Source organism: Lichenostomus cassidix, chromosome 1Aa (genome assembly GCF_008360975.1).
Source record: "Lichenostomus cassidix isolate B80296 chromosome 1Aa, HeHo_3.0, whole genome shotgun sequence".
NCBI lineage: Eukaryota > Metazoa > Chordata > Aves > Passeriformes > Meliphagidae > Lichenostomus > Lichenostomus cassidix.
The window spans coordinates 680,004-706,270 of record NC_139480.1 but is presented as its reverse complement, the minus strand read 5'-3'; the positions used below and the strand labels follow the sequence as shown (position 1 = coordinate 706,270).

General features: G+C 55.2%; 1 protein-coding gene across 7 annotated transcripts in view; it reads left to right on the top strand.

Annotated features, from left to right (window-relative positions):
* SHANK3 (SH3 and multiple ankyrin repeat domains 3) overlaps positions 1-26,267 on the top strand; it is a 138,864-nt gene that overhangs the window by 97,171 nt on the left and 15,426 nt on the right. For 6 of the 7 annotated variants that reach the window (XR_014856288.1, XR_014856286.1, XM_085081162.1 and 3 more), the window contains 6 exons: positions 153-288; positions 6,118-6,198; positions 10,699-10,722; positions 12,003-12,130; positions 13,932-14,034; positions 22,847-25,184. Coding sequence is in view for 5 of the 7 variants with exons in the window: in XM_085081162.1 (XP_084937288.1) it covers positions 153-288; positions 6,118-6,198; positions 10,699-10,722; positions 12,003-12,130; positions 13,932-14,034; positions 22,847-25,184 (2,810 nt within the window). In the remaining 2 variants the exon portion in view is untranslated. The remainder of the gene's footprint in view (positions 1-152; positions 289-6,117; positions 6,199-10,698; positions 10,723-12,002; positions 12,131-13,931; positions 14,035-22,846; positions 25,185-26,267) is intronic. The other variant, XM_085081180.1, reaches the window with a different exon arrangement.

The following is a 26,267-nucleotide window of genomic DNA, read 5'->3' as shown; positions in this document are numbered from 1 at the left end:
TTCCAACTGCTCCAGGCTGGAAAAAAAATGGGAAAGGCCAGAAAATCCAGGATTTTCAGCCTTCCTTCCGCATATTTTCCCATCAAGAATGCCGATCCGCGTGTTTTTCCAGTCGGGAATGCCGATCCATGTGTTTTTTCCCGTTTTCCCAGGTGAATGGAGTGAACGTGGTGAAGGTGGGACACAAGCAGGTGGTGGCGCTGATCCGGCAGGGCGGCAATCACCTGGTGATGAAGGTCGTCTCCGTCAGCCGCAAGCCCGAGTCCGAGGAGGTCGTCCGGAAAAAGGGTAGGCGGGAATTCCGGGATCGACGGAACGGCGGGATGAGGTCTCCTTGGGAATTCCGGGATTGCCGGAATGGCGGGATGAGGCGTCTTGGTGTCACAATACGCGGGAATTCCGGGATCGACGGAATGGCGGGATGAGGTCTCCTTGGGAATTCCAGGATTGCCGGAATGGCGGGATGAGGCGTCTGGGTGTCACAATACGCGGGAATTCCGGGATTGACAGAATGGCGGGATGAGGTCTCCTTGGGAATTCCGGGATTGCACTGCAAGTGCAGTGCAATCACTGTAAGCAGGAATTTTGGGATTGCCGGAATTCTGGGATGAGGTGTTCAGGGTGTTGCTGTACATGGGAATTCCGAGAATTGCCGGAATTCTGGGATTGCCAGAATTCTGGGATGAGGTGTTCAGGATGTCACAATAAGCGGGAATTCCAGGGTGGCCAGAATTCTGGGATGAGGCATCGGGGCGTCACCATAAGCGGGAATTCCGGGATCACTGAATGGCGGGGTGAGGTGTCTGTGTGTCACAACACGCGGGAATTCCGGGATCGCTGGAATTTTGGGATGAGGCGTCCAGGGTGTCGCTGTACGCGGGAATTCCGGGATTGCCGGAATTCTGGGATGAGGTGTTCGGGGTGTTGCCATACGTGGGAATTCTGGGATGGCTGGAATTCCAGGATGAGGCGCTGGGGTGTTGCTGTACACGGGAATTCCAGGATCGCTGGAATGGCGGGATGAGGCATCGGGGTGTCACTGTACGCAGGAATTCTGGGACTGATGGAATTTTGGGATGAGGTGTTCAGGGTGTCACAATATGCAGGAATTTTGGGATCGCTGGAATTCTGGGATGAGGCATCGGGGTGTCACCAGGGAGGAGCAGGGATGGAGGAGGGATGGGCGATTCCAAGTGGGAAGGGAGGGAATGTCAGGATGGGCCAGATTTTTGGGATGCACTGATTTTTGGGATGTGCTGATTTTATGATGTGCTGATTTTTGGGATGTGCTGATTTTATGATGTGCTGGTTTTTGTGATGTGATGATTTTTGGGATGTGATGATTTTTGGATGCGTTGAATTTTGGGAGGTGCCCATTTTGGGATCTTATGATTTTTGGGACGTGATGATTTTTGGGATGTGGTGATTTTTGGGATGTGATGATTTCAGGATGGATTGATTTTTGGGACGTGCCAATTTGGGGATACACTGATTTTTGGGATGTGCCAGGTTTTTGATGCGTTAGTTTTTGGGATGTGCCAATTTTCGGGATGCGCTGATTTTTGGGATGTGTCATTTCTTGGGATGTGTTGATTTTGGGGATGTGATGGTCTTTGGGATGTGCCCATTTTTGGGATGCATTGATTTTTGGGATGTGCTGGTTTGGGGGATGTGATGGGTTTTGGGATCCAGCGTTTTTTGGGATGTGCCCATTTGAGGATGCGTTGATTTTTGGGATGTGATGATCTTTGGGATGAGTCATTTTTTGGGATGCGCTCATTTTGGGATGTGTCAATTTTTTGGGGATGTGCTGATTTTTGGGACGGGAGGATTTTGGGGATGTGATGATTTTTCGGATGTGCCCATTTTAGGGATGTCCCCGTTTTGAGATGCGCTGTTTTTTGGGATGCACTAGTTTTCGGGATGTGATGAATTTTGGGATGTGCCCATTTTTGGGATGCATAAATTTTTGGCTGCACGAATTTGGGGATGCACTGGTTTTTGGGATGCATTGATTTTTGGGATGCATCAGCTTGTGGGATGCACCAGTTTTTGGGATGTGACCATTTTTAGGATGTGATGACCTTTGGGATGTGCCCATTTTGGGATGCACAATTTTTTGAATGTGTTGATTTTTGGGATGTGATGATTTTTGGGATGTGCCAATTCTTGGGATGCACTGATTTTTGGGATGCGTCAGGTTTTGGGATGTGCCAGTTTTTTGCGATGCAGCAATTTTTGGGACGCAATGATTTTTGGGATGCACAATTTTTTGGATGCACCCATTTTGGGGTGTGACCATTTTTGGGATCCTCCCATTTTTGGGATGTTCTGATTTATGGGATGCATTGGGTTTTGGGATATGCTGATTTTTGGGATGTGCCAATTTTTGGGATCCTCCGATTTTTGGGATCCTCCCAGTTTTGGGATGCACTGGTTTTTGGGATGTTCCCATTTTTGGGATGTTCCCAGTTTTGGGATGTGCCGATTTTTGGGAATGTGGCCGAAGGGCAGGGAAGCTCAGGAAGGTCCCAACCATGTCTGTGGAGCTGCAGTGCTTTTTGGGAATGGCTTGGATTCCCAAGGGTTGGGATTCCTGGAGTTTTGGCACTTTTGGGGAATCACTTGGGTTCCCAAAGTCTGGAATTCTCGGAGTTGTGGTGTTTTTTGGGAATCGCCTCAATTCCCAAAGCCTGGAATTCTCGGAGTTGTGGTGCTTTTTGGGAATCACTTGGATTCCCAAGGTCTGGAATTTCTGGAATTGTGGCAAGTGAGGAACAAGAGCTCTGGGAGCTGACGGATGCAGGAAGGGGTGGGAATTCTGGGAGGGATTTAGGAGGGATTTTGGGATCCCATGGTGGCTTTTGGGAATCACTTCGGATTCCCAAAAATCCGGAATTCCTGGAATTCACATCTCCTGGGCATCACCTGCTCCAGGCTCCGCTCGCTGGGAGTTGTTGGGATGGGAAAACAACCCTTGGAATTGCTGGGAATGTGGGGGGCAGGATGGCGATCCCAAAAAAATGCCGGGAATTCTGGGATGGAGACAGGGAATTCCTGTGGGAATTCCTGAAATCCCAGAAATTTCTGGGATTTCATTCCATGGGATCCTGGATAGAAGGACAGGGAGCATCCAGCAGCACAGCTGGGAACAGGAGGGAAAAAAAATCTGGGAATGCAGCTGTGGAGGGAGGGAAAAATCTGGGAACAGCTGGCTCTGGAGAGCAGGATTGTATCCAGGGAACATCTGGAAGCACAGGGTGGAGCCAGGAGAGGTTTGGTGGGAATGAGACTGGAATTCCAGCCCAGGGAATGGGAATGGGAATGGGGGTGGGAAAAGGGGGATCAGAGTTTGGGAACCAGGAGTAGAAGGATGGGATGGAGGGACAGGAGATGGGGGTGGGAGCAGGGATGGAATTGTGGGGATTGGAATAGGGAATGGAATTTTGGGATTTGGAAGAAGGGAATGGAAGCAGGGATGGAATTATGGGAATTGGAATAGGGAATGGAATTTTGGGATTTGGAAGAAGGGATGGAATTATGGGGATTGGGAGAGGGAATGGAAGCAGAGATGGGAGGAGGGATGGGAGCAAGGGGATGGAATTTGGGAGAACCAGGAGCAAGGGGATGGAATTTGGGAGAACCAGGAGCAAGGGGATGGAAGCAGGAGAATGAAGTGGGAGGACAGGAGCAGGGAATGGGAGCAGGAAGGCAGGAGGGGTGGGAGCAGGGATGGAATCGGGAATGGAAGCAGGGATGGGAGCAGGGAGATGGGAACAGGGAATGGAAGCAGCGGGACAGGAGGGCCAGGAGCAGGAATGGAAACAGGGATGGAAACAGGAATGGAATCGGCAGGATGGGAGCAGGGAATGGAATCGGGGAGAAAGGAGGGGCAGGAACAGGGATGAGAGAAGAGGAATGGGAACAGGGGGAATGGGATCAGGGAATGGGAACAGGGGGAATGGAAGCAGCAGGACAGGAGGGCCAGGAGCAGGGGTGGAAACAGGAATGGGATCAGGGAATGGGAGAAGGGGCCAGGAGCAGAGGATGGGAGCAGGGAGATGGAAGCGAGGGGAACAGAGGCTGGGGATGGAAGCAGGAGGATGGGAACAGTGGGGTGGAAGTGGGGGAACCAGGAAGAGGGGAATGGGAGCAGGGGATGGGAACAAGGGGATGGAAACATGAGGATGGAAATGGGATGGAAACGGGGGGACAGAAGCAGCAGGATGGAAGCAGGGAATGGAAACAGGGATAGAAGCAGAGGGCTGGGAACAGGGAATGGAAACGGGATGGGAGCAGGGATGGAAGAGAGGGACAAAAGCAGGAGCCAGGAGCAGCGAATGGAATCAGGGGAATTGGAGTGGAGAATGGAATCCGAGATGGGAGCAGGGAATGGAACTGGGAATGGAATCAGGGGGTTGGAGTGGAGAATGGAATCCGGGATGGAAGCAGCAGGACAGGAGGATCAGGACTGGGATGGAAACAGGAATGGAAGCAGAGGATGGGAGCAGGGACAGAAGCAGAAGGATGGAAACAGGGATGGAAGCAGGAATGGAAGAAGGAATGGAATCAGGGGAATGGAATCAGGGGGACTGGAGTAGAGAATGGAATCCGGGATGGGAGCAGGGAATGGAATTGGGAATGGAATCAGGGGATGGGAGCAGGGGGGACAGGAGGGACAGGAGCAGGGATGGGAACTGGGAATGGGAACAGAGGGAATGGGAGCTGGGAATGGAAGCAGCGGGACAGGAGGGACAGGAGCAGGGGTGGGAACAGGGATGGGAGCAGAGATGGAATCCGGGATGGGAGCAGGGATGGAAGCAGAGGGATGGGATCGGGGGGATTGGAGTAGAGAATGGGATCGGGGGATGGGATCAGGGGGATTGGAGTGGTGGTGGGTGGGGTTGGCAGGGGGATGGAATTTTCTCCAAGGGGGATTGGAGTAAAGAATGGAATCGGGGGATGGGATCAGGGAGTGGATCAGGGGGATTGGAGCAGGGAGGGAAGGAAGGAAGGAAGGAGGGAAGGGGGGCTGAGATCGGCGCCGCTCCCAGCGCAGCACGCGGGGCTCGGGGGAGGGAGGGAAGGAGGGAAGGAGGGAGGGAGGGAAGGCAAGGAAGGAGGGAGGGAGAGAGGGAGGGAGCGCCGCTGGCACGAGGAGCTCCAATTATTCTGTCACGGCACAAAGGCACGAGCCGTGGGATCGGCCGGGGAGCCTCGGGGAGCCGGGAATTCAGCCGGGAAGAAGCCGGGGATTCTCTCCGGGAGCCCGGCGGGGCAGCTCGGGCTGACCCTGCCGCTCCAGCCCGGGGTGAGCTGCTGCCCCGCGGCGCTTCCCTCCCGGTTCTCCCCTCCCGGTCCTCCCATCCCATCCCGGTTCTCCCCTCCCGGCGCTCCCCGCACCCCGATCCCGCGGATCCAAGCTTTCCCGAGGGCTCGGGGGGCTGATCCCGCGTCCCCCCCCGGTGCAGCGCCTGTGTGGGCCCGGCTGGGGCTGAATCCGCCCCGCTGGATCCCTGCCGCAGGCACAGCGATCCTTGGAGCTGCGGTTGCCATGGCAATCCTGGAGCGTTATTCCAGCATTGTCAGCGAGGAGCAGCGAGGAGGAGGAGGAGGAGGAAGAGGAAGAGCTTTTCCACTCATCCTCGCTGCTCCCGGGGGGGGCTCAGGGAATGCGGGATCGGGAGATTTTGGGATCATCCCGGGCCATGGGCCCTCGGGCAGCTCCCGGCCGGAGTCCGGCGATTCCGTAGGGTTGGGATCCGCGGCGAGGAGGAGGAGGAAGGGTGGGGGGCCGAGGTGGGGAGAGGAGGAATTTCTCCCCGGCCGGCCGAACTCCCGCTCTCCCCGCGCCCCCGAGAGCCACCCCGGGCTGCCATGCCTCGCACTCGGCGCTGAGCCATCCACATTCCCAAAGCCCGGCGGGCGAATTCCCGGCGGGAATCATGAAGAAGTTCGCGTCCACGCGCAGCCTCAATAAGATCCTGCAGCAGTGCGACTCCTCATCCCGGGAATACGAGGAGATCCAGGCTGTGGAGAAGAAGTGGCACCTGCACCTGGCCACTCCCCGAAAATTCCGGGACAAGAGGTGCAAGATGCCCTCTCTCTTCCTTGCAGCTCCGCCGCCTCCCAAGAGAGCTCCCAGCACCACCCTCACGCTGCGCTCCAAATCCATGACGGCCGAGCTGGAGGAGCTGGGTAAGGCCGGGGTGGGGATGGGATCCGCGGGGAGCCGGGGATGGCGGTTTGGAGCCGTTTCCCAGCGGTTTTCCAGCGGTTTTCCGGCGGTTTTCCGGCGGTTTTCCGGCGGTTTCCCAGCTGTTTTCCAGAGGGTTGCATGTGTAGCGTGGGCCCGCGGGGTGTGGGAGGCTCGGAGAAGGGGGGGAGCAGGATTCCCGTCTGATCCACAGGGATATCCAGAGGGATATCCAGAGGGGTGTCCAGCTCGCCGGGGGCTCATCCCGGCGGAGGTGGGCGTGGGAAGGAGGTCGGGAGTCTCCGGGTGGGTGTGGAGGGTTGGTGTGCCTTGGGCATCCTGCTGCTCTCCCTGCTCCTTTCCGTGTTCTTTTCGTTATTCCTGCTCCTTTCCATGCTCCTTTCCCTGCTCCTTTCCCTGCTCTTTCCTTATTCCTGCTGCTCTCCCTGCTCCTTGCCCTGTCCCTGCTCCATTCCCTGCTCCTTTCCTTATTCCTGCCGTTTTTCCTGCTCCTTTCTCTGTTCCTGCTGCTCTCCCTGCTCCATTCCCTGTTTCTTTCCATGCTCTTTTCCTCATTCCTGCTCATTCCCTGTTCCATTCCCTGTTCCTTTCCTTATTCCTGCTCATTCCCTGCTCCTCTCCCTGTTCCTGCTCCTTTCCCCATTCCTGCTCCTTTCATTATTCCTGCTGCTCTCCCTGCTCCATTCCCTGTTCCTTTCCATGCTCCTCTCCCTGTTCCTGCTCCTTTCATTATTCCTGCTCATTTCCCACTCCTGCTCCTTTCCCTGTTCTTTTCCCTGTTCCATTCCTGCTCCTTTCATTATTCCTGCTCATTTCCCACTCCTGCTCATTTCCCTGTTCTTTTCCCTGCTCCTCTCCCCGTTGCTGTTCCTACCCTTTCTCTTCTCCCTTCTCTCCCTGCTCCTGCTCCTCTCCCTGCTCCTCTCCCTTCTCCTCTCCCTCATCCTCTCCCTGCTCCTCCTACTCCTCTCCTCGCCTTCCTCACTCCTCTCCCTGCTCCTCTCCTTTCCCTTCTGCTCTCTCCAATCCTCTCCCTGCTCCTCACCCCTCTTTATCCTTTCCCCACTCCTCTCCCTGATCCTTTCCCTGCTCCTGCTCCTCTCCTTTCTCCTCTGCCTGCTCCTCTCCTCTCCCTTATCGTCTCCCTGCTCCTTCCATGCTCATCTCCCTGCTCCTCCTACTCCTCTCCCTGATCCTCTCCTCGCCTTCCTCTCTCCTTTCCCTGATCCTGCTCTTGTCCCTGATCCTCTCCCTGTCCCTGATCCTCTCCCTGCTCCTGCTCCTCTCCCTGATCCCTTTTCCTTATCCAGCTCCTCATCCCTCTGCTCTTCCTGCTCCTCACCTTCCTCATTCCTGCTCCTTTTCCTGCTCCTGATCCTCACTTTTCTCACTCCTCTCCCTGCTCCTGCTCCTTTCCCTGATCCTCTCCGATCCTGATCCTGATCCTCTCCCTGCCTTCCTCACTCCTTTCCCTGATCTTCTCCCTGTTCCTGATCTTCTCCCTGCTCCTTCTTCTCTCCCTGATCCTGATCCTTTCCCTGCTCCTGCTCCTCTCCCTGATCCTGCTCCTTTCCCTGCTTTTTTCCTGCTCCTGCTCTTGTCCCTGATCGTCTCTCTGCTCCTCTCCCTGATCCTGCTTCTTTCCCTGATCTCCCTGCTCGTCTCCCTTCTCTCCCTGCTCCTGATCCTTTCCCTGCTCCTGATCCTCTTCCTGATCCTGATCCTCTCCCTGCCCCTCTCCATGCTTTTTTCCCTGCTCCTGCTCTTATCCCTGATCCTTTCCCTGCTCCTGCTCCTTTCCCTGATCCTCTCTGATCCTGATCCTTCTCCTCTCCCTGCTCCTCTCCCTGCCTTCCTCGCTCCTTTCCCTGATCCTCTCTCTGATTCTGCTCCTCATCCCTGCTCCTTTCCCTGCTCCTTTCCCTGCTCCTCATCCCTGCTCCTCATCCCTGCTCCTCATCCCTGCTCCTCTCCTCTCCTCTCCTCTCCTCTCCTCTCCTCTCCTCTCCTCTCCTCTCCTCTCCTCTCCTCTCCTCTCCTCTCCTCTCCTCTCCTCTCCTCTCCTCTCCTCTCCTCTCCCACACCAGGCATTCCCAGGTTTTTATTTCCCACTCTCCGGGTAGATCCCAAAATCCCAAACCCTGCCAGGAGAATTCCAGGAGAACTCCTGGAGAGCTCCGGGAAAATTCCAGGTGAGCTCCAGGTTATCTCTGGGAGAATTCCAGGAGATCTCCAGGATAGATCCAGGAGAATTTCAGGAGATCTCCAGGATAGATCCAGGTGAGCTCTGGGAGATCTCCAGGGTTGCTCCAGGAGAATTCCAGGAGATCTCCAGGTGAGCTCCATCCCTCTGCCACTCCCACATTCCTGCTGCCTTCCCCTCCCTCTCCACATTCCCAGATTCCCTGAAATCCTCTCCACTCCCAGCCTTTCCCTGCTTCCCGCTGCCAGAATTCCCAGTTTTTCCAGCCCTCGTGGCCGCCTGGGACGAGGCTGGGAGTTGATCCTTCTCCATGTCCTCCTGGATCCGGTGGCATTTTCCCATGGATGTCACCAGAGAGGCCACGTGGCCATGGAGGAATCCCAATTCCCGGGAAAACTTCGGAGCTTCCCTGGCACAGCCTGGGCAGCAGGAATGGCTCCGAGAATCTCGGTTTCCAGGGGAATTTGGGATTTTCCATGCGGGAATGTGGCACCCTGGAGCCTCGGCAGGATCCCAAATTCCCTGTTTTCCATGCTCTCCTTGTTTTTCCGTTCCCTTCCTGTTTTCCATGTTTTCCCTGTTTTTCCATTCTTTCTGGTTTTCCACGTTTTCCCTGTTTTTCCATTCTTTCTGGTTTTCCACGTTTTCCCTGTTTTTTTAAGTTCTCCCCGTTTTCCATGCTCTTCCTGGTTTTCCAAGCTCTCCATGGTTTTCCATGCCCTTCTGGTTTTCCATGTTCTCCCTATTTTTCCATGTTTTCTCTGTTTTTCCACTCTCTCTCTCTTTTCCAAGCCATTCCCAGTTTTCCATGCATTCCCTGTATTTCCATTCCTTGTGGTTTTCCACGTTTTCCCTGTTTTTTTAAGTCCTCCCTGTTTTCCAAGCTCTTCCTTCCTTTCCATGCCCTCCCTGGTTTTTCCATGCCCTTCCAGATTTTCCGTGTTCTCCCCATTTTTCCGTATTTTCCCTGTTTTTCCTTGCTCTTCCCGGTTTTCCAAGCTCTTCCTGGTTTTCCAAGCCTTTTCCCACTCCCTGCCCTCCTCGGACTGGGATAATCCCAACATTCCAGGGTTGGATCAGCCGAGATCTATTTTATCCTGGAATTCCCATCCTGGAATTCCCACCCTTGATTCCCTGTGCTTCCAGGCCTTTATTCCCTATCCAAACGCTCCATTTCTAGCGGGAATTTTTGGGATCAAAGCCAAACCAGCTCCCTTTTCCCGCTTTTCCCCCTTTCCCTGTGCCAGGCCCATCCCAGATCCTCAGCTTCCAGCAATTCCGAGGAATTCCCAGTTTTCCCAGAGAGGGATTGGGAGCAGCAATCCCAGGAAAAGGATTTGGAGGCAATGCTGCTCTAATCCCACAATTCCTACCATTTTTTTTCTGGGAATTGCATTGGTGAATCCCACGGATGGAGGAACAGGCTGGAGCCATTCCAGGGAAAATGGGGAATCTTCCTTCTTCCCAGATTTTCCCTTTCCCAGGGAATTTCCCTGTGGATCAGAATTCCCGGGATTCGGCTCGGAGCCGCTCTGCTTCCCAAGGAACCCTCAGGGAAAGGGAAATTCCCAAAAAAAGCTCTGCCATTTTCCATGGATCCACAGCATTCCATCTGCCATTCCCAACCCTTTCCTCGCCATTCCCATCCCCTTGGAACAGCAGATTCCCAGCAGGATGCTCCGGGAAATCCCAAAATCCCGGGGCTGGGATGTCAGGAAATCCCAAAATCCTGGGGCTGGGATGTCAGGAAATCCCAAAATCCCGGGGCTGGGATGTTGGGAATTGCTCCAGGAGGTTCCCACGGCTTGGGATGAAATTCCAGCCAATCCCACTCCTGCTATTTATGGATCCACAAGGAGGGTGAGGGATGGTCGCTGGGATAAATCCCAAAATCCCGAGAAAAATCCCAATTCCCAGGATAAATCCCAAATCCTGGGACAAATCCCAATTGCCGGGATAAATCCCAAATCCCGAGAAAAACCCCAATTCCCGGGATAAATCCCAAAATCCCAAGAAAAATCCCAATTCCCAGGATAAATCCCAAATCCCGAGAAAAATCCCAATTCCCAGGATAAATCCCAAATCCCGAGAAAAACCCCAATTCCCGGGATAAATCCCAAATCCCAAGAAAAATCCCAATTCCCAGGATAAATCCCAAATCCCGGGACAAATCCAGCATGCCAGAGGCTGGGAATTGTGGGAAGAGCCAGGCAGGAGCCGGGAATGGGATCGGGAATTTTTCCATGCCGTTGATGTTGTTTTTGTTTCCAATTCCAAGCCTCCATGCGGAGAAGGAAAGGGGGTGAGTGAAACTGAAATTCCCGGGATTCCTCCCTTTCCCGCCAGTTCCCACCGGGATCAGGAAGGATATCCCAGAATCCCATGGGTTGTCATTCCGGCAGCTTCCCGGGGAATTCAGCCGGAATTTTTGGGAATTTGGGATCGGCTCCAGCAGGAATTGGAATTCCGGGAACTGGAATTCCTGGATTTAGGGAGGGATTGTGCTGAGCTGCTTTTTTTCCCCAAATTCCCAGTTTTGCCATTCCCAGGGGTGATTCCTGCTCCAGGTTTTCCCCGCGGGAATATCCTGGGTGGAATCCTTGGGAATGATGTGATCTTTTCCAGTTTTTTCCCAAAGCCTTTTTCCAGGAAGATCCATGCAGGTTTTCCCGCTATTCCCGGTGGATCCATGCGGGTTTTCCCGCTATTCCCACCCTGAGAATTTGCCGGGAATGTCGCATGAGGGACACGGAAAAAACGGGAATTTTTTGGCGGAAAGGGTTGGATCTGGATGGGGTTGAATTCCCTTCCCACCCGAACCATTCCATGGTTTTTGCCAGGGAGGAAATCCAGGATTTCCTGTCCATTCCCTGTTCCCCGAGGAGAGGGAATTTGGGATCAGCTTTCCCACGGTGGGAGATGAGATGAGATCCAGTGGGAATTAGGGAATTCCGTGGGAATTCCATGAGGGATCTTCCCAACCCTTCCCTGGATTGGTTGTATCCAGAGGGGGAATTTTGGGATCTGGATCCACCTGGATCTGGAGGTGACACGGAGCCAACAGCTCTGCCCATTCCGGGTGGGAATTGATCGGCTCAGCTCCAGGGGGATCCATGGGAATGAATCCATGGGAATTCCCACCTGGAATGGATCCTGGTGTTCCTGAGGGATGAATGTGTTGGGAATTCCAGTCCCACTTCCCATTCCCATGGCGGCTCTGCCGACATTCCCAATTTCCATGGGCACCAAATCCTGCCCTGGACACGGAAAGTTGGGATCCACTCAGGCTGGGAATGTCCCGGTTTATCCCAAAAAGATGCCAGAACCTTGTGGATTCCGGGGATTCTCCACGTCCTGAGATTCCCTGGATCTCCCACCCTGCTCGTCCCAAATATCCAAAATCTGGGATAAATTCACCTCTTAGTGTCAGACAGAGAATTCCTTGGAATTCATCCATCCGTGGGTGGGATCAACCCCAAATCCACGGAAATCGGAAATGGGGAGAGGCGAGGCAGGGATTGTCCCTCCCTTCCCGGGATTGGCGGCCGGCAGGGGTCGATCCCGGTTTTCCTTGGATTCCAGAGAAGCTGGATGAGATCCTGGCGGCGGCAGAGCCGGCGCTGAGGGCGGACCTGGTGGAAGCAGATTCCAGAGCGGCCACGGTGAAACAGCGACCGACGAGCAGGAGGATCACCCCTGCGGAGATCAGTGTGAGCTGGAGGGAATTCCCGCCGGGAATGGGGTGGGAATGGGGTGGGAGGGAGCCAGAGAATCACCCCTGTGGAGATCCACAGGGAATTCCTAGCGGGAATGGGGTGGGAATGGGGGAGAGGGATGGGAGGATCATCCCTGTGGAGATCAGTGTGAGCCAGAGGGAATTCCTGCCGGGAATGGGGTGGGAATGGGTGGGAGGGAGTAGGAGGATCACCTCTGTGGAGATCCCCGGGGAATTCCCACTGGGAATGGGATGGGAGAATCATCACCCCTGCAGAGATCAGTGTGAGACATGGGAATTCCCAGCAGGAATGGGGTGGGAATGGGATGGAAGGGAGCCAGAGGATCAGCCCTGCAGAGCTCCACAGGGAATTCCTGCTGGGAACACGATGGGATTGGCAGAGAGGGATGGGAGGGAGCCAGAGAATCCCCCCTGCGGAGATCCACAGGGAATTCCTAGCGGGAATGGTATGGGAATGGGAAAGAGGGATGGGAGAATCATCCCTGTGGAGATCAGTGTGAGCTGGAGGGAATTCCCACCAGGAATGGGGTGGGAATGGGATGAGAGGGAGCTGGAGAATCACCCCTGCTGAGATCAGTGTGAAATATGGGAATTCCAACTGGTAATGGGGTGGGAATGGGAGGGAGCAGGAGGATCACCTCTGTAGAGATCCACAGGGAGTTCCCACCAGGAATAGGGTGGGAATGGGATGGGAATGGCATAGAGGGATGGGAGAATCATCCCTGTGGAGATCAGTGTGAGCCACAGGAGTTCCCAGCGGGAATGAGCTGGGAATTGGATGGGAATGGCGGAGAGGGATGGGAGGGAGCCAGAGAATCCCCCCTGCAGATATGAGTGTGAGCCACGGGAATTCCCAGCAAGAATGGGATGGAAGGGAGCCAGAGGATCAGCCCTGCAGAGCTCCACAGGGAATTCCTGCTGGGAACATGATGGGATTGGCAGAGAGGGATGGGAGAGAGCCAGAGAATCCCCCCTGCGGAGATCCACAGGGAATTCCCAGTGGGAATGGGGTGGGAATGAGGGACAAGGATGGGAGGACATGGACAGGGAAGGACCTGAATGTGGAGTGGCATTCCCAGGAACAGGGATTGGGATTTCTGGGAATGGAAGGAGAGGGATGGGAGGGATTGTGATCCTGGCTGGGGACTGGGATTTCTGGGAATGGAGGGACTGAGATTCCCAGAAATGGGGATTGGGATTCCCGGGAATGGAATGAGAGGGATGTGAGCACACGGAAAGGGATGGGAAGGCTCATGGTCCCGAGCAGAATTCCCGGGAATGTGGATTCTGGGAAGCACCAATCCGCAGCCAGGGGCTCAGCGCTCCCTCAGCTCCCCGGGATCCCTGGGAATCCGCATGGAATTCCCGGGAAAGGCTGGGAGAGCAGCTCCGGGGAGCCGAGCTGGATGCGGGGCTGGAATTCTGCCAGAATCCGAGCGCCGGATTCCGGAGGGAGGAGGAGGAGCAGCAGGAAGCTGCCGGCTCCCGGGATTTTGCTGGGAATGCTGCGGGTGGGAGGAAACTCCTGGAAAAGTGGGACAGGCAGCTCCCGGAGTCATCCTCACCGCATTCCCGCCTGGAGCGGGCTGGGAATGAGGGGAAGATCCCGAAGTTTGGAATTCCGCTGGATGGGGCAGCAGGGAGGAGGAGGAGGAGGAGGTGAAACTCCATCCTCATCCCGGTGGGAAAAGCTCCCGTTTCCCCGCGGTGGGAAATTCAGGATTGGGTTGTCCAGGCGGAATCCAGAGTGGGAATTCCCTGTTTTTCCCTCCCAGTCCCTGTTCGAGCGCCAGGGAATGGCACACCCGGGAGTCCTGGCGGCGACCGAGAAACCCCACGTGTCCCTCCGGAAAGGAATTCCACGGACCAAGTCTGTAGGTGAGGAGAGGAAAAAAACCAGGAGAAATCCCTCGGGAATGAGGAGGGAGGATCCCCGTGGGATGTGGGATGGGCGGGGAAAGGCTCCGTCCCGGGAGATTGGGATATTCCGTGGGATTCCGGCGTTGAGGGATTGATTCCTGGTCCTGCTCGGAGTGGATGGTGAGGCTGGAGAGTTCCGGGAGAGAATTCCGGGAGAGAATTCCGGGAGAGAATTCCAGGAGAGAATTTCGGGAATTATCAGACCTGCTCTGCCTCTTGGGGTGGAGCAGTGGGCGTTCCCAATGGGAATGGTGGCTCCGGAATTGGGAATTCCGGAATTGGGGCTGAGGAGGAGCAGAGCGAGGTCTGGAGGAGCCACCTGGATTTGGGGGATCCTCGAGCTTATCCCAAATTATTTATGGAGTCTCCAAGCCCCAGATCAGCTGTGGTGGATCCTTGACTTTGTCCCTAAAGATTTCTGGGGCCACCAAATCCAAACCCAGCTCTGGGATGTCCTGGACCTTGTCCCAAAGTGTTTCTGGTGTCACCAAACCCCAAATCCATCCGTGGTGGATCCCTGAGCTTATCCCGAAATGTTTATGGTGTCACCAAACCCCAAATCCATGATGATCCAGGAGATGTCCATGATCTTCTCCCACTATTTTTATGGTGTCACCAAACCCCAAATCCATCTGTGGTGGATCCCTGAGCTTATCCCAAAATGGTTATGGTGTCACCAAACCCAAACCTGGCTGTCCTGGACCCTGTCCTAGAAGGTTCATGGTGTCACCAATCCCAAATTCCATCTGTGGTGACTCCTGGTCCTTGTCCTTAAAGATTCCTGGTGTCACCAACCCCAAATCCATCTCTGGTGCATCCTTGACCTTTTCCCAAAATATTTATGGTGTCACCAAACCCAGACCTGGCTGTGGGATGTCCTAGACCTTTATAGTGCCACCAACCCCAAAACCACTGTGGGAAGTCCTTGACCCTGTCCCAGAAGGTTCCTGGTGCCACCAATCCCAAAATCCATCTGTGGTGGCTCCTGGATTCGTCTCCAAAACATTTCTGGTGCCACCAACCCCAAACCTGGCTGTGGTGGCTCCTGGAATTTCTCCTAAAGGTTTCTGGTGCCACCAAACCCAAAAACAGCTGTGGGATGTCCTTGACCCTGTTCCCACATGTTTCTGGTGCCACCAACCCCAAATCCATTTCTGGTGCATCCTTGACCTTATCCCAAAATGGTTGTGGTGCCAACCCCAAACCTGGCTGTGGGATGTCCTAGGCCTTGTCCCTAAAGATCTGTGGGGTCACCAACCCCAAAATCAGCTGTGGTTGGTCTTTGAGTTTATCCCAAAGTGTTTGTGGTTCCACCAATCCCAAAATCCATCTGTGCTGGATCCTGGATTCAGTTCCAAAAGGTGTTTGGTGCCACCAAACCCAAACCTGGCTGTGGTGGCTCCTGGACTTTCTCCTAAAGGTTTCTGGTGTCACCAAACCCAAAATCCATCTGTGGTGGGTCCTTCACCTTGTCCCTAAAGGTTTCTGGTGCCACCAAGCCACCAACCCCAAATCCATCTGTGGTGCATCCTTGAGCTTATCGCAAAATATTTATGGAACCACCAACCCCAAACCTGGCTGTGGGATATCCTAGACCTTGTTTTAAAGATCTGTGGGGTCACCAAACCCCAAAACCACTGTGGGAGCTCCTTGAGTTTATCCCAAAATGTTTGTGGTGTCACCAAACCCAAACCTGGCTGTGGTGGTTTCTTGAGTTTGTCCCAAAGGTTTTTGGTGCCACCAAACCAAAATCCATCTGTGGTAGATCCTGGACCTTGTCCCAGAAGGTTTTATGAAGCCACCAACCCCAAACCTGGCTGTGGGATGTCCTGGACCTTGTTCCTAAAGATTTTTGGGAACACCAAACCCAAAACCGGCTGTGGGAGGTCCTTGAGTTTATGCCAAAATGGTTATGGTGCCACCAAACCCAAATCCATCTGTGGTGGCTTCTTGAGTTTGTCCCTAAAGATTTGTTGTGTCACCAAACCAAAATCCATCCATGGTGGATCCTGGACCTTGTCCCAAAATGTTTGTGGTTCCACCAACCCCAGACCTGGCTGTGGGATGTCCTGGATGTCCTGAATTCTGTTCCCAAAGATTTCTGGTCCCACCAAACCCCAAACCTGGCTGTGGTGATTCCTTGATCCTAAAACACAAAGGAAAATTTGGGGTTTCCGGGGTTGTGTTGGTGAAGCTCCTCCTCTGCCGGGAATTCCATGGGAACGAAGTTCCCGAGGTTCTGGAGGAGCTGGGATAAAGTGGGATCATTCTGTGGGATGTGGAGGATGGATCCACATGTGGACATGGAGAAATCCCATCCCAGTGTCCCAAACCTGCCGTGTCCGGAGCGGAAATGGGACTTTTATCCGGATTTATCCCAAATTTTGGTGCTGGAAGTGGATCCTGTCCTGGTGCCGTTGGGGTGAGGAGGATCCAGGGAGTTCCCAAAGTGCATCCTGAGTTCCTGGGGGAGAATTTTTGGGAAAAAACTTTGGAAAGGGAATTGTTCAAGGGTTGGTGGAACCGCAAAGAGCTGGGAATGGTGTGGGAATGGTGGAGTTATCCAGGATGGATCATAGACTGGGAATGTGTTCATGGAATTCTCATGTTCTCCAAGGCTGGGAGAGCTGGGAATGTTCCCCTGGAGAAGGGAAGGATGCAGGGAGAGCTCAGAGCTCCTGCCAGGGCCTGAAGGAGCTCCAGGAGAGCTGCAGAGGGACTGGGGACAAGGCATGGAGGGACAGGACACAGGGAATGGCTTCCCAGTGCCAGAGGGCAGGCATGGATGGGATCTTGGGAATTAGGAATTCCTGGCTGGGATGGAATTCCCAGAGAAGCTGTGGCTGCCCCTGGATCCCTGGCAGTGTCCAAGGCCAGGCTGGACATTGGGGCTTGGAGCAGTAAAAGGTGTCCAAGGGCTGGAGTTGGATGGATTTTAAGATTCTTCAAACCCAAACCATCTCAGGATTGTGGGAATTCTGGAATCCTTGCCCATGGAATGCTGGCAGTGCCTCAGGAGGGAGAGGCTGGGAAAAGTGGGATTTGCCCTGGGATTGGGGCTGGGGGAGCTTGGATTGGATCTTTGGGATCATTTCTCCATGGAAAATGAGGTCAGGCCTTGGAAAGGATTTCCCATGGATTTCCCATCCCTGGAAGTGTCCAAGGAACTCTGGAATTCCACTCAGGGCTCTGGGCTGGGGACAAGGTGGGGACAAGGGACTCGATGATCCTTGGAATTATTCCCAACCTCAGTAATTCGGGAATTCTGCTCTCATATCCCCCTGAGTATTCCCAGGTCATCCCTGCCCATCCCAGCAATTCCATGCAGCCAAACCCTCCCTGGAAAAAGGGATTAAAAACATTCCTTGGATCTCCATCAGGAGAGCTCAGATCCCAGCGGGAGATTCCCTGCTCCGAGCAGGAACGGCTGCAGCTCCCCCAGCACATCCCAAAAATAAAAAAATCCACGGAAAAATCCCATTCCCACAGTGGGACAATCCCCAAAATTGAGGGGACCCAACCCAAACCCAAAGCAGCCCCTGGAAGAAACCATTCCTGCGGGAATTCCGGGAAAACGGGGATGGAAAAGAGGCGGAGAGGGAGGAATCAGGTGGGAATGGGGTTGGAATTAGAAGTCCTTGAGCTGTCATTCCACACCCACGGCCGGGAGCTGCGCAGTCACTTGATTCCCGGAGAAAAATCCCTCCCCGGGCAGGGAAGGAGATGGAAAATCAGCACTGGGATTGGGGTTTTTTTTGGGGAAGAAACGCTCCCTGGCATTTGCGTATTCCAGCGGCAGATCCCCGGGGAGGAAAGATCGGAAAGATTCCGGAGGGAGGAAAAAAATCCCCGGGATTGAGGTGGTTAACCCCCGCCTGGCTGCGAGAAAAGTGGGATGGGAGGAATATTTGGAGGGAAGGACGGGAAGGAGTGGGGGGAAGGGGAGGGGAGATGATCCCTGTCAGACTTCCAAGATCTCTGCCAGCGCCATCTGCTCCGGCAGCAGGAGTTAAAAACACTCCGGAGGCTGCGGAGCTGCCATGGCTCCCGGAGAGAATTCCAGAGGGCGGAGCTGAGCGGCTGGTTTTGGGAGGGATTTGGGAGCCTCGGGAATGTGGGGTGGGTTTGGGAAGCGTTGTCCTGGTGTCGAAGGGACATCCGGGATGGAATTCTGGAATGGTTTGGGTGGGAAGGGATATTGAGGATTCCCTAATTCCACATTCTGTGGGTGGGGAGTGATCCCATCATCCCTGTCCAGTCTGGCCTGGACACTGCCAGGGATCCAGGGACAGCCACAGCTTCTCTGGGAATGCAGAGGATGGAGGTTTCCAACCCTGGGCTCCAGAGGATGGAGATTCCCACCCCTGGATACAAAAGGATGGAGATTCCCATCCCTGGACGCCAAAGGATGAAAATTCCCATTCCCTGGACTCCAGAGGATGGAAATTCCCACCCCTGGATACCATAGGACAAAAATTCTCATTCGTGGGCTCCAGAGGATGAAGATTCCCATCCCTGGAAATCAAAGGATGGAGATCCTGGGCATTCTCATCCCTGGGCACCAAAGGATAGAGATTCCCATCCCTGGGCTCCAGAGGATGAAGATTCCCATCTTTGGATATGAAAGGATGGAGATTCCCATCTCTGGATTCCAAAATATGGAGATTCCCATTCCTGGACACCAAAAGATGATAATTCCCATCCCTGGACTCCAGAGGATGGAAATTCTCATCCCTGGATACCATAGGATAAAAATTCCCATTCACGGGCTCCAGAGGACAGAGATTCCCATCCCTGGACACCAAAGGATGGAGATTCCTGTTCCTGGGCTCCAGAGGATGGAATTTCTAATCCCTGGATTCCAGAGGACAGAGATTCCCATCCCTGGATACCAAAGGATGGAGATCCTGGAGATTCTCATCCCTGGACACCAAAAGATGGAGATTCCCACCCCTGGGTTCCAGAGGATAATGACAATTCCCATCCCCGGATATCTCAGGAAGAGATTCCCATTCCTGAGCTCCAGAGGATGGAGATTCCCTCCCACTTCCCACTCCTGGATTTTCCACCCAGGGCTGATTTTGGGATCTCCTCCCCATCCCGGGATCAGAGCAGAGGGTTGGGCTCGGGATGGATCTCCTCATTATCCATCCTTAATGAATTCATGGAATGACTTTTCCCAGGGATTGGAGCTGTTATGGCAACGGGAGCTTTTCCTGGGAGCTTTCGTGGAGCGGCTTTGTGTTTTCCTGGGAAATCAATAACGCTGGGAATGGCGCTGGGGGTTGCCAGGCTACACCAGGAGCGTCATTCCCATTCCAGGGAAGTCATTCGGGGTGCTGGGAGTTGGTCCTTACTGGTCCTTACTGGTGGCTCTGTTTGGATTCTGGATCTTTATTCCCAAAATTTGATCCCAGCGATGTCCATGAGAAATGTGGGAATGTCCTACAGCTCCAGGTGGGGCTTGAGGAGAGCCAGGAGCCCAAATTCCATGGAAAACAGCAGAGGGATGAGTTGGTTTGGGTTTTTTGGGGTTTAAAATTCCTGGGAATGGGAATTTGGGACAGAGAGGTTTTTTTTCCCAGAGGATATTCCCACCTCTCCTGAGAGCCTGGAGTAGCTCCCAAAATTCCAGGTTCACCAGGAAGCAAAAGGTTTGGAAACAGGGAACAGGGATTGAGATCCAGGAGTGAATTGTGGAGTCCTGGAATGGTTTGGGTGGGAATGACCTGGATTCCATCCATTCCCACCCCTGCCATGGACATGGACATCTCCCACTATCCCAGATTTCTCCATCCTGGTCTTGGACACTGCCAGGGATCCAGGGGAATCCACAGCTTCTCTGGGAATTCTGGATGGTTCCTAAAATCCTTTCAGGGATTTTTTGGATCCTTTAGGGATTTTTTAGGACACATTCTGTTGGGAATTCCAGCATCTCCAGCTGCTGCAGGGATGGAGCCGAATCCCAAAATTCCATACCCACTCCAGCCCCAGCATTCCAAGCTGCTCCCAAAGGATTTCCAGTGGCTTTTGTTCCCCTCTGGAGATTCCCAGGCAGATCCCAGCATTCCATGAAGAGTTGGCTTGGTGGTTTCCATAGTGTCCCTTGAATTTGTCAATTCCCTGGATTTGGTTTTCCATGGTATTCCCTGCATTTGGCAATTCCTTGGATGTGATTTTCCACAACATTCCCTGTCTGTGATAATTCCTCGGATGTGGTTTTTCCATAGTGTTTCTTCCTCTTGGCAATTCCTTGGATGTGGTTTTCCCATAGCATTCCCTACCTTTGACAATTCCTTGGATTTGGTTTTCCATAGAATTCCCTACCTTTGGCCATTCCTGGGATGTGGATTTCCATAGCGTTTCCTTGGATGTGATTTTTCCATGGTATTCCCTACCTTTGGCAATTCCTTGGATTTGGTTTTTCATAACATTCCTTACCTTTGGCAATTCCTTGGATGTGATTTTCCATAGCATTCCCTGCCCTCGGCAATTCCTTGGATGTGATTTTTCCGGTGTTCCCTGCCTTTGGCAATTCCTTGGATATGATTTTTCCATAGTGTCCCCTCCTGATTTAGGGAAATAGGGAGGAGAGATGGATCCAAGGACTGGATCCATGGACTGGGTGTCCCAATTTCATCCCTAATCCAGCAGCCACGCCCAGGACATTCCAGAGGGAAGATCCCACTTTCCCACTGGATTTCCAGCCGGACCCCACATCCCCAGGATGAGCCTGGGGACAGAGCTCAGAGCTCCCCAAATATCCCTGTGTCACCTCCCGTGCATTCCCAGAAATCTCCAGAAAGTCAGGATTTGGGGTTTTTTTTAGGATCTTCCTGCTGCTCGCAGAACAATCCACGGCTCCATCTAGTGCAGATCCCATTCCAAGCCCAGATTCCCATGGAAAACAGGGCAAGGATGGAATCACTCTCCCGAATTCCCCCCGCTGGCTTCGGCTCCGGGATTTCAGGCTGCACAAAAGCTCGGGAAAGGCACATTTTCCATGGCTTTGTCCAGGCTCCCTTTGAACCTGTTCCGAGCTGCCAGTTCTTTATTCCCACTGAACATCCCCGATCCCCAAAAATAGCCCAGTTTCCAGCACGACCAACAGCATGGGATGGAATTTCAGTGCCAAATTCCTCCCTTTTGTCCCCATTGGATTCTGCCTCGGGTGGAATCGCTGACGGATTCCGGGCGGAGCTGCCGGAGCCTTTCGGTGCTGCTGGAAGAGCGTTTTCCATAAAGGAAAAGCTCCGGAGGCTAAAAAAAAAAAAAAAAAAAAGGCCAAATCCTCTCCGGAGAGGTTTGAAACCTTGGGAAGAGCGCAGCAGGGATTGGGAAGGAGGAATTCTCCCAAAGGAGGGGTGAGCGTGGCGAATCCGGGCTTGGGAATGAGGCTGGAGCTGGGAATGGAGGGAGGGGATTGTGGCATCCGTGGGTTTTAGGATCACGGAATGGCTCGGCTTGGAAAGGCCCCTAAACCCTCCCATTCCACCCCCGATCCTTCCTCCTTTCCCTTCCGAATCCTCGCGGAGTATTCCCTGAAAAAGCAGGAATTCCTGCTAGACCTCGCCGAGCTCTGTCTGGCGCTCGGGAACAGATGTCACCCCTCGGGAAAGCGGGAAGTGTGACGGGAGCCGCGCCCGTGCCGGTGGCACTCCGACGTCTGGCACGTTGGCGGTGGCGGCACTTCCGTCACCGGATCCGGCTCGGGAAGGGGTGGGAATGACTCCAGGGGGAGCTGATCCCATGGGAATGTGGTAATCCCGGAATCATGGGATAGGGTGAGTCGGGATGACCTCAAAGCTCATCCCATTCCCAGCCTTTCCGTGGGATACTTCCCGCTATCCCAGGTGGCTCCAGCCTGGCCTTGGGCACTTCCAGGGATCCAGGGGCAGCCGCAGCTTCTCTGGGAATTCTGTCCCAGTTCCGGGATGGTTCCTCCAATCTTGGAGCTGATCCCTTCCTCTGGAAGTTGCTCCAAGCCTTGTTCAGAGTGGTTTGGAAAGAGGAAAAGCCTTGGGAAGCAAGCAGGGTGGGAGGAACAACCCCGCCCACTTCCCAGTTTGTTCCACTCCGGGAATTCTCTGGGAATGTCCTCTCCACCCTTTTCCTGGTTTTCCGGGTGAAGATGGGAAACTCATCCCTGGCTTTGCTCTTTTCCTTGTTTTCCGTGTGGAGACAAGAAACTCATCCCTGACTCCCCTGTTTTCCTTGTGGAGACAAGGAACTCATCCCAGCTTTGCTCTTTTCCTGGTTTTCCAGGGGAAGATGAGAAACTCATCCCTGACTTTGCTCTTTTCCTTGTTTTCCATGTGGAAACAAGAAACTGATCCCTGACTCCCCTGTTCCCCTTGTTATCCTTGTTTTCCAGAGGAAGACAAGGAACTCATCCCTGACTTCGCTCCTTTCCTTCTTTTCCAGTTGGAGATGATAAACTCCTTCCTGCCTTTGCTCTTTCCGTTTTCCAGTTGGAGATGAGAAACTTCTCCTTGACTCCACTTCTCTCCCTGTTTTCCAGGGGAAGACAAGAAACTCATTCCTGACTTTGTTCTTTCCCTCGTTTTCCTTGGGAAGATGAGAAACTGATCCCTGACTCCCCTGTTCTCCTTGTTTTCCAGGGGAAGACAAGGAACTCATCCCAACTTTGATCTTTTCCTTTTTTTCCATGGGAAGATGAGAAACTGATCCCTGACTCCCCTTTTTCCCTTGGGAAGACAAGGATCTCCTCCCTGACTCCCCCGTTCCCCTTGTTCTCCATGTTTTCCAGGGGAAGACGAGAAGCTGGCCGCCTCCCTGCTGGACGGCAAGTTCCCCCGGAGCACCTCCATGACGGACACGGTCCGGGAAGGCCACGGGATCCCCCCTCCCCCCCAAACCGCCCCTCCGCCGCCGCCCTCCCCCTATTATTTCGACACCGGCCCTCCTCCCTCCTTCTCCCCTCCGCCGCCGCCGGGCCGAGCCTACGACACCATCCGCTCCAGCTTCAAGCCGGGCCTGGAAGCCAAGCTGCACGGTCTGCCGCCGGTGCTGAGCGCGGCCGAGATGTACGACCAGGCGCGCGGCTCCATGCCTTACCCCGAGCGGCAGAAGAGGGCGCGCTCCATGATCATCCTCCAGGATTCCTCCCACCTCCCCGTGGAGCCCACCGAGATCCCGCGGCCCGGCCCGGCGGCGACGCCTCCGGAGAAGCTCAAGAGGAAGGGCAGGGTGATCGACAATCCCTACGCCAACATGGGGCAGTTCAACGTCAGCCTCTTCGCCCCCACCAAGCCGCAGAGGAAGAAGAGCCCCCTGGTCAAGCAGCTCCAGGTGGAGGACGCCCAGGAACGGGCGGCTTTGGCCATCGCCAGCGGCTACTCCTCCCGGGAGCCGTCGCCGACGCGCCGCGGCCACCGCCTGGACTACCAGCACCACCCCGGCATCGCTCAGGTGGAAGCCGCCGGCCTCCCCTTCGCCACCGCCATCGCCGCCGGCGTCATGAAGGACCGGGACCGGCGCCTGGACGAGAGGAGGAAATCCACGGTGTTCCTGTCGGTGGGAGCCATCGAGGGGCCGGCGCCGGGCGGCGGGGGAGGCGGCGGCGAGATGCCGTCGCTGCAGCAGTCGCGCTCCATCGACGAGCGGCTCCTGGGCAGCCGGGACGTCCTCCTGCCGTCGCCCGTGTCGGCTCTGAAGCCATTGATCAGCGGCTCCTCCTCGACCTTCATCCACCCCCTGACGGGAAAGCCCCTGGATCCCAACTCGCCCCTGGCGCTGGCGCTGGCCGCAAGGGAACGGGCGCTGTCCACTCAAGTCCCATCCCGCTCGCCCACCCCGATCCACAGCCCCGACTCGGACCGAGCCGCGCCCCTGTTTGTGGACATCCAAACCAAAGAACCGGACAGGGGGGACTTGGAGAGCCTGGTGTCCCCAGCCTACTCCCCCGGAGGGAAAGTGGCGATGGTGGCCGACGCCGGCGCCTTGACCCCCACCAAGAGCCCCTGGGGGACCCCGGCCACGCTGCGGAAGGAGCCTGAGGCGCGGGCGGAGACGCCGGGCAAGGAGGAGAAGAAAGCCGAGGACAAGAAGTCCATGATCATCAGCATCGTGGACACGTCGCAGCAGAAGACCGCCGGCCTCATCATGGTCCACGCCACCAGTAACGGCCAAGACGAGCTAGGCCTGGAGATCAAGGAGGAGAGCCCGCCCGTGGCCGAGGTCCGCGCCGAGCCGGCCGAGCCCCCCAAGGCCGAGCCCCAGCCCAGCCCCGTGGGGAAGCCGCCGGCCAGCCCGGCCTCGGAGAAGGCGCTGGGCCAGGGCAGCTCGGAGGAGGAGGCGGAGCCCTACACGGTGACCCTCCCGCCGGCCCAGCTGTCCTCCAGCGACGAGGAGACCCGCGAGGAGCTGGCCAAGATCGGGCTGGTGCCGCCCCCGGACGAATTCGCCAACGGGGTGCTGGTGACCGCCCCCGGCACCCCCGTCAGCCACCTGGCCGCGCCCGGCGCGCCGTCCCTGCCGGCGGCGGCAGTAGCACCTTCTCCCCCCGGCGCGACACCCTCAGGGAAGCCCTCGGATGCCCCCGCGGCCCCGGAGTCGGCGGCGGACTCGGGAGTGGAAGAGGTGGACACCAGGAGCTCCAGCGACCACCACCTGGAGACCACGAGCACCATCTCCACGGTCTCCAGCATGTCCACGCTGTCCTCGGAGAGCGGCGAGCCCACCGACACCTACACGTCCTTCGCCGACGGCCAAACTTTTCTACTCGAGAAGCCACCAGTGCCTCCAAAGCCCAAACTCAAGTCCCAGCTCAGCAAGGGGCCGGTTACTTTCAGGGACCCACTTTTGAAGCAGTCTTCGGACAGCGAGCTCATCTCCCAGCACCACGCGGCCACGCTGGCGGCCACCAGCGCAGGCCGGCCACGCTACCTCTTTCAGAGAAGGTCCAAGCTATGGGGCGACCCCATGGAGAGCAGGCCCGGCCCCGGGGCCGAAGAGGACAAACCGACTGTGATCAGCGAGCTGAGCTCCCGCCTCCAGCAGCTCAACAAGGACACGCGCTCCTTGGGCGAGGAACCGGCCGGCTCCGCCCTGGATCCCGGCAAGAAGTCGCCAGTGGTGGCCGCACGGTAAGAGGCGGGCGCGGCCGGGGTTGGGGACGGGGCGGGTGACGCCGCCGAGGAGCCGGATGTGGTTTGAGGGACATCTCGGACGTCTCCGGGAGTTTGGGACGGGCTCCTCCTCCCGGCACGGCGTGGTTGTGGCTTCTCCCCCGCTCCGCCTTTCCCTGTGCTCCGTGTCCCTCCCTCCCTGTGTGATGGTGCTGGGGTGACAACGACGAGGCTGGGTGACAAGGTTTAGTGGCGATGGCGATGCTGTGGTGACGATGGTGGCGCTGAGGTGACAAAGGCGATGCTGTAGTGACAATGATGATGCTGTGGGTGACAATGTTTAGTGACAATGGCGATGCTGTGGTGACAACTGTGGTGGTGAGGTGACAATGGCAATGCTGTGGTGACAGTGATGATGCTGTGGTGACAATGGCGATGCTGTACTGACAATGGTGATGCTGTGGTGATGATGCTGTGATGACAGTGATGATGCCGTGGTGACAATGGCGATGCTGTACTGACAATGGTGATGCTGTGGTGACAATGACAATGCTGTGGTGGTGATGATGATGATGCTGTGGTGACAATGCTGTGGTGACAATGACGATGCCATGGTGACAATGACGACACCATGGTGACAATGACATGGTGACAATGGTGATGCTGTGGTGACGATGACGCCATGGTGATGATGGCGATGCTGTGGTGACAATGCTGTGGTGACAGTGACGGTGCTGTGGTGACAATGGTGACACTGTGGTGACAATGACAATGACAATGACAATGCTGTGGTGACAATGAAGACACCGTGGTGAAAATGACCTTGCCATGGTGACGATGACCATGCTGTGGTGACAATGGCAATGCTGTGGTGGTAGCAATGACTGTGCTGTGGTGACAATGATGATGATGTGATGACAATGGTGTGACAATGACAATGCTGTGGTGATGCTGCGGTGGTGACAATGGCAATGCTGTGGTGAAAATGATGATGCTGTGGTGACAATGCCATGGTGACAATGACAATGCTGTGGTGATGACGGCAATGCTGCGGTGGTGACAATGGCAATGCTGTGGTGACAGTGTCGAGTCCTGGGTCAC